The sequence below is a fragment of the Artibeus jamaicensis genome, unplaced genomic scaffold, assembly GCF_021234435.1.
Source record: "Artibeus jamaicensis isolate MK-2021 breed Jamaican fruit bat unplaced genomic scaffold, CSHL_Jam_final scaffold_1689, whole genome shotgun sequence".
NCBI classification, from domain to species: domain Eukaryota; kingdom Metazoa; phylum Chordata; class Mammalia; order Chiroptera; family Phyllostomidae; genus Artibeus; species Artibeus jamaicensis.
The window spans coordinates 15441709-15449855 of NW_026522029.1; the positions used below are offsets into that span (position 1 = coordinate 15441709).

Sequence of the window (8147 nt, forward strand, 5' to 3'; positions counted from 1 at the left end):
CTCTATCCTGGAACCCGTGACATCCCTTCTTGACTTTCGTGCACACTAATTGCCCAATTCCTTTTGTGTTTAGACGTTACATTGTTGCTTTATGCATATCCACCCACTAGAAGTGTGCAATGTGGTTCCCATTACACTGGAATTATAACTTACATTTAGGATTAACAAGCTGAAGCCACTTGAGTTCATGGAACCACGTAAGATGCAGGATGTTACTGCATGTCAGTCCTTTATAGGCAGCTTTGTAGCCATAGTCAGAGTTGGAAAAAAAACTAGCCTAAGGTGAAAGTGCCCCTCTTCCAAGTTTCAAGCTGCAAGCACCACACAGCAGCAAGACACTTAAACCAGCACAGTCACTGTTAAAGTCTTTACAACTCTTATGCTGAAAAAGTGGGTGGCTCTGAAAAGAGCCTTTGTGGTTGGGAGACAAGCGGCTTCCCCGCAGAGTCTACTTGGAGCTGGTGTACTTGGTGACGGCCTTGGTGCCCTCGGACACCGCGTGCTTGGCCAGCTCCCCAGGCAGCAGCAGGCGCACGGCCGTCTGGATCTCCCGGGACGTGATGGTCGAGCGCTTGTTGTAATGCGCCAGGCGCGACGCCTCGCCCGCGATGCGCTCGAAGATGTCGTTCACGAAGGAGTTCATGATGCCCATGGCCTTGGACGAGATGCCCGTGTCCGGGTGCACCTGCTTGAGCACCTTGTACACGTACACCGAGTAGCTCTCCTTGCGGCTGCGCTTGCGCTTCTTGCCGTCCTTCTTCTGGGCCTTAGTCACGGCCTTCTTGGAGCCCTTCTTCGGGGCGGGGGCGGACTTGGCTGGTTCAGGCATTTCTGTAGAAAAGGAAACAAAGAGAGAAAAAAAGGGAAGTTGTAAAATGTCCGCCGAGGTCTACAGTGTCTTCTTTTATAGACGCTTCATGCAAATAAGGTACTCAAGAATATCCAGATCTGATTTGATAATGTGTCAGTGACGAGTATATGTAAATTTAATTACATCACATCACCTTTCTTATTGGTTAGCGATGTGAGAGAAGATTTTTAACCAATCCCATCTTGCGCTGAACAATTCCACCCAGCACTATAACTAGCGTCCTGTTGCTCCCTTCAGTACATTTCTTTTATTGTTTTTCCTGCTGCTGAAATCTTGGTGCTACTAGTCAGCATGTCTGGACGCGGAAAACAGGGCGGCAAGGCGCGCGCCAAGGCCAAGACACGCTCCTCCCGCGCTGGCCTCCAGTTTCCAGTCGGCAGAGTGCACCGCCTGCTCCGCAAGGGCAACTACGCCGAGCGGGTCGGGGCCGGCGCGCCCGTCTACCTGGCGGCCGTGCTCGAGTACCTGACGGCCGAGATCCTGGAGCTGGCGGGCAACGCGGCGCGCGACAACAAGAAGACGCGCATCATCCCGCGCCACCTGCAGCTGGCCATCCGCAACGACGAGGAGCTCAACAAGCTGCTGGGCAAGGTGACCATCGCGCAGGGCGGCGTGCTGCCCAACATCCAGGCCGTGCTGCTGCCCAAGAAGACCGAGAGCCACCACAAGGCCAAGGGCAAGTAAAAGCCTGCAGCGGCGCCAACAAGTTGAAACCAAAGGCTCTTTTCAGAGCCACCCACCTTGGCACTAAAAGGGCTTGCATAATCCATACAGTGGTTTCTCAATGTGCAAGTAGATGGCAGTATGAAAACACTATGAAATAGGAAAGTATCCATTGAAGATTAACAATATAAACAAAGTCGCTAGTCCGCCGAGTCAAACACACACAGATACTTTGTATTGTGTGAGCACGGAGTCAGTGTAGCAGGTCCTCAGTGTTGAAAGTGAAGCTCTTGTCACTCAGTCCCCATTAGGGAACTCAAAACCGCCTGGTGTTGGAAACCTTGCCCAGGTCTCCTACTTCCCCGAAACGAGCACCTGGCCATTAGCTAAGAACATTGCGGTTAGCCACAAGGCACAGTCCCTTGACTATTGGAACCTCTAATCAACAAGGACTTTCCAAATAACCTCCGGCTAGCCCCCGTGTGCCCGCGCTCCACAAGCCAATCAGCGCTCCACAAGCCAATCAGCTACGGACAAAGGAGGTGTCCACAAGTACAAGTTACACCCCAGTAACCAATAAGCGGGCCCTCCTTTCTCTCAAGCTAGCCAATAGCAAGCAGCCTAATCTTCTCCCTTCTTCCCTATATATATACCCAGTACGGAAAAATAAAATTTGCAGCTTGATCAGAACTTGTCTTGCTGTCATTCTTCCCGCCTCTTGTCCCCTCAACCCATTTGTTCCAGGAAGGTGGTCGAGCTCCAGTTGACTGCTCTGCTGGCCAGAGCAGCCCGGTTTTTCCAAAAAGCCGAAATGCTTCAACCCACATGTGTACTTCCCTTGAACTCTACTAAGGTTGTCTCCACTGCCACCAGGAAGTCAGCAAGCTTCTGAAGCTGGTGCTCACACTTTACACACCAAGAAACTAGAAACAATTAGACAGCAGTTTTTTGGCACTTCCTTCACGGGAGGCAGCTGCAGCTCTGCCGGGACAGGAGCTGCCTGGGTGGCAGGGGGTAGGAATGGAGACCGTGCCTCGGCCTGTTCCAGTTGTGCAGGGAGTGTGTGCACACGTACAAACGACGTGCCCCCTGTATACCGAAGTAAACCTGCTGTCTAAAATATGAATGAAAGAAATCATAGAAAAGAGGGGTGACAGCTGACCAATCACACGTCAGGGCGGGCTTTTTAAACGTTACTGGTGCTGGCATTCTTGATGGTGAATTTTTAGGTTGTCTTTTCAGAAACCAAGAAATGAAGCTCGCTTAAATCAACACGAAATGAAGCCGCACTTTTATGGACTTATTTGCAAGTGGAGTATAAACTCACCCGGAAATGTTTATTTTACTCTACCTGTTAGTGGAAATCTAGTCCTATTACTCAAGAAAGCAAGCAAAAACAATTGGAACACAGCGGGAGACCTACAAACCAGACTGATCTCCCAGGCATATGGTCAGAACCCACCTTTTCCTCTGTGAAGTCGTGGCACGGACCACGGCGGTTGTCAACCGTGAACTAAAAACGGCTGTGTTCAAAATGATCTTAAGTACTATGCAGACTTATTCCCTGGGGTAGCGCAGAAGCAATGTCCTCATAACCAGTGGAATCCACCCCTGTGGAAATCAAGGGAAAGGAGTATCTTAATGAGCCCCTAACTCACTGGCTAGGCCTTGGTAGCCTCTAAAGCAAATACTGACCTGCCTTATTTCACATACAGAAATCGGTCTTTGTGCCATTACCTTATGACAATTAAGAAAATGTAAAATTCAAAATAATATACTAAGCCTAAAAAATGTTGTAATTGTTTCTAATATGTAATTTACTGTTACGGGGACCATCAGAAAGACATACCTAGTTCAGAAGAGCATGGGAGGTTATCACGACTGTATCTACATGGAAGAGAAGGAACACAGATCAGCCACCCCTTAATTTCCGTCTTTGCCAAAAAGTTATTCTGAGCTGAAGGCAGCTAAGAAGGTGCAGTTGCAAGAAAAGCTCTCTCTTTTCCCTCCTTTTTGTGCTTTAAGTCAGAACATGAATCCTGGAGACCAGTGACTCTTACTGGGGACTCTTACCAGAGCCGACAGGCACAGCGGACTCTTAGCCACTCCCTTCCCTTATGTGCCTTGTGTGTCGAACCTTCCCAGTTTGCCACCCTCAGGAGCCTATCACTGCTGCTTCCTCTGTCTTGTTACTGCTTTACAAATCTACCCTGCTTTGTTCAAGATGCTGTCTGAATTGAAGCGCAGGCCCTGGCCGGTTAGCTCCGTGGGTTAAAGCCTCCTCCCAATAGGCCACATACAAGTTCAACCAACGACTACAGAAATACGGGAAATGATGAATCTCTCTCTCCCTCTAATAAATGATTAGTTAAACTGAAGGCACCTGTATGAATTACTTCCCTGGGTCTCTCCTATGTACATGAAACATGCGTGTTAATAAGCTTTCATTTTTTTCTCTCTTCCTAATGAGCGTTATCTATTCAGGGCCCGAGGTCAAGGACCAAGGTGGATAGAGAAAAAAATCTGCCTCCCTCACAAAAGAAAGATGATTGAAATAAAATCCAAAGTGTGAATTTAGAACAAGAAGCGTTATTATTTCATGGCGCAGATATAGTGTAATGTTTGGTTGTGTTTTCTAGTCTTCGACAGGCCAGGCCTCTCAAGGTTTGCATGGTCCTGGCTATCCTCTATTCTTGTGAAATGTCAAAATGTAGCGCATATTTTGCAGACCCAACTGTACCTGGAGGAGCTTGACTGGAACCCACTGAGATAAGCACAAATCATTGACGTTACCAAGTGCGCTACAAATCAGCATCTCAGTCCCCAGACAGTGGGCTCCAGGAAAGAGGGAAACAGGGGTGTGTGCACGTAACGTAACTGAAGAACACTTGGCAGGCCTTTCAGACAAACATTTCATACAACAATGACGGGAGGTCCATCCACCCCTTCACCTTTGTTAGATATCTCTGAACAAGCTTCAGAGCCACCCTGCTGTCACCAGGGGCCTTTCCTGGTCCTCTGTGAGCCCAAGCCTGGTGAAGAACTGGTTTCCTGGCTGAACTAACTCTCTGCCTTCCTGTGTCGTGCTTATCAGATTACTGGTCACGCATTGAGGGAAAGGGGCTCAATTTCCCAGAGCTAAAGGGGAAAGGACCAGCCCCTCTCCTTAGACCCTCTGGCTCCGGTCACATCAAAGTCACATGACATCTCCTGCTCAGCTACTTTCAAAAGGTAAAATCATGATTCATTAAATATAGAATGAACACATGTCAAAGAGTTTATCTAACTGACCAACAGGAAAATGTTATGACAGGTTCAAAGAACATTTAACAAATGATGGTATTTATAGAAAATTTAACAAAGACATTTTAAAATACTATTATTGATTCAGAGTAAAACAAAATTAATTGTGCACGAGGCTATAAATCTTTGGAGTCACATTAGAGAGAAATTATTTGCATCTCTACCAAATAAAACTCTGCAAGGTAACAAGTAAGCTCACTCAGTTTTGTACCTTTTTTTTTGAAATTTCCTTTTTTTTAATTTTTATTTTTTTCAGGACCCACTTTTTAAAAGTTGTTATTCAGATATAGTTGTCTCCATTTTCCCACCGCCACTTTACCCCACCCCACCCCCTCCAACTTCCCACCCTCAATCCTTCCCCACTTTGGCTTTGTCAGTGGGTTCTTTATACATGAATGAGTTAATAATGAGATCAAGGAAGAGCATCGGTCTGGTACCTTTTCTCAATAGTCAACAGTGAGACTGTCAAAGTTCGTTTTCATAGGACCCTTGCATGGCCTTCATTGTTTATGATGTCGGACAACTTGGCTGATTTTTTTCTTTACTTTCAAGTCTCAGACCACTTTCCTTACACTGTGAATCTTACTAGGAAAAATAAAAAACATAGCGTCTGCAAGAAAAATTCCTACAAAACTTCGTGGTGTAGCTTCTTGTCATTCTTAACTTGCTCATTAATCGGATAGTAGAAAATGTAACTTTTTATTCTTTCTAGACTCCAATGCAATTGACCCAATTTTGTCTCTGTCTCTCTTGGGCTTTACATAATGTCCAGTAACAGAAAATCGTTTCCTGTCTTTCTTTCTTTTCATGAGATGCTTTGGTACTTCTACTAAAGTCTTTTATTTTTATTTTTTTAAACACATTCGGATTGCACATTCTCTTGTACACAAGCTTAAGCTCCTTTGGACAATAATTTCTCTAATAATCAGTTTTTTATGCTTACTCTAAAAAAAAACACGTGTTTGGAACAAAATGACGAGCCACAGATTTTCCAGGTAGTCTCCAGCCCCTGATACCCTGCTTGTGAGTTCTAAGGTCAACAAGTTTCCCGGCATCCACCTTGTGCTGCAGGAGATGCCAGCCCAAAATGTGCCGCTTTGGCGTGTGGACTACTTTGAGCTAAAGTCAACCGAGACCCAGCAGAATTAATAAAAAGTTTTACCTACCTGAAAGAATTTAAATGGAGGGCCTGTCCCACGGAAAGAACTGTTGTGACAGACAACTTTTATCAGGATGACCTAGGACAGGGCGGCATCTAATTACCAAACACCCACTCTTCTCCCCCCCCCCCCCATCCTGCTCCTTAGCTCAGGGCTGCCTTTGGGTTCCCTACATGTATAGGGCTCCGGCCGCACAAAATTAGTTTTTGTTCTGTCCGTCTGTGTTACTTCAATTGGACTGTGAGAGCAGCCAAATAACCCAGGGAGATAGAAGAAGAACAGTTTGTCCTCCCCTAAACCTTGTTGAGTAATGTTTCATCTGAGAAGTCTTCCTTGGCTGAAATAACTTTAACTTTTTGAGAGTGCTTCTGTCCAGTTTGAGGCCAGTCTCTGTGGCTGGGTGTCTTAGAAACACACTCTATGCCCACTGTCTTCCAAAGGCCATGATAGCAAGCTTTGCCAAAGACCAGGAAACAAGCAGGATGGAAGAACCTGGAGCACAACCTATAGGAAGTAATGCAAGCCACAGGCACGATTCTAGATTTTCCAGTAACCACATTTTGAAAAGTAACAAGATGCAATTATTGTAATAACAGAGCCCTGGCCAGGTGGCTCAGTTGGTTGGAGCACCATCCCACACACGGAAAGGTTGGAGGTTGGATCCCTGGTCAGGGCACAAACGGTAAGTTATGTTTAATCTAAATATGCTAAATAGTTTTCTAGTTTTTAAAATTTCAATTGTTGTTCAAATACAGTTTTCTGCCTTTTCTCCCATCCCAGCCCACCCGCCCAGCCCTCCCCACTTCCCTCCCATTCCCACCCTCCCATGTTTTTGTCCACGTGTCCTTTATACTTGCTCCTGTAAACCCTTCCCCTTCCCCCCTGAAATTCCCTTCCCTCTCCCCTCTGTAAGTATGCAAAATATTGTATTGCAACAGGTAACCAATATAAGTATATCATTATTGCATTTATTGGAATATTTTCCATTTCTTTGGTCAGCCTAATTTTTCTAAATTTGGAGTATATTTTGTTCAATCTGATACTCATTTTTTCTTCGAAAGACTTGATTTGCATTTAAATTCCACCAACTGTAGTGTTGAAAAATTAATTTTGCATGCCCACGTGGTCCAAACATACCTAAAAACTTTCAGCAACTGAGTGGAGCATGAGCTATTTCATTGAAAATGAAACGTAAAAGTATATAAAATTTTTAAATATATATATATAATGTAAATTTTGGTTCATCAACATCAGCCACATTTTAAATGCTCAAAACTGGGTCAGACTGTTTTATCAGGCAGTGCAGTCCTCGGGGGAATCGGTCTGGATGCAGACGTGATGGAGACCGGTGGTTAAAATCACAGAAAAATGTAGGTTCCCAGCTCTTTCAATAAAAAACTAATTAATCGCCCTGGCTGGCGTAGCTCAGTGGATTGAGCGCGGGCCTGCGAACCAGAGTATCGCGGTTCGATTCCCAGTCAGGGCACATGCCTGGGTTGCAGGCCAGTTCCTAGCAGGGGACACATGAGAGGCAACCACACATTGATGTTTCTCTCCCACTCTCCTTCCCTTCCCCTCTCAAAAAATAAATAAATAAAATATTTAAAAAAACTAATTAATAAACAATAATAGTCTGTATATAACTTTAAAGACCATCATGTAAATTTGGCACTGACTTCAAAACTCAAACTTTGCCTTTGATATAAAGCAATGGACATTATGAAAACAAACAAACAAAAACTGCACAGACATAGGCCCAGATGTTAGCGGGTCTTAACCTTCAGCGGTGACTGCAGCCCGGACGGTGGCTCCTGCAGGACAGGCCTCGGCCAGTCTGTGCGCAGGGACCCTCGAGCGTGGGCACCTCAGCCCGTGGGGAGGGAGCTGGCGCTTCTTGGGGCACAAACTGGAATTAAAAGCAAACAGAGGTGGGGGGTAGAGTATGGGCCGGAAGGGGGACAGGCAGGAAGCAAACGGGGGGGGGGGGTGTCTTCTCAATTTCGCCCCCCTCCCCAATGCAGGACAGAAAGCTCCGGAGTCCCCTGCGCTCTCTCTAGGAGGGACCCGCCGGTCCCGCTTCCCCTGCGTGAGGGTCAACCGGGGGTCGTGGTTGGCGAGGAGCCGTTTCCAGCGCCGCCTAGCTCGTTCTT

The 8147-nt window shown here is 46.2% G+C and overlaps 2 protein-coding genes across 2 annotated transcripts; one reads left to right on the plus strand and one right to left on the minus strand.

Annotated features, from left to right (window-relative positions):
- Positions 1-350: 350 nt before the first annotated feature.
- On the minus strand, positions 351-875 carry LOC119054930 (histone H2B type 1-C/E/F/G/I). The gene has a single exon (XM_053655965.1). The coding sequence runs from the start codon at positions 827-829 to the stop codon at positions 449-451; it is 381 nt and encodes a 126-aa protein (XP_053511940.1). The 5' UTR covers positions 830-875; the 3' UTR covers positions 351-448.
- Positions 876-1136: 261 nt separating this feature from the next.
- On the plus strand, positions 1137-2192 carry LOC119054926 (histone H2A type 1). The gene has a single exon (XM_037152980.2). It carries the CDS (start codon positions 1163-1165, stop codon positions 1553-1555), a length of 393 nt encoding a protein of 130 aa, XP_037008875.1. The 5' UTR covers positions 1137-1162; the 3' UTR covers positions 1556-2192.
- Positions 2193-8147: the final 5955 nt, after the last annotated feature.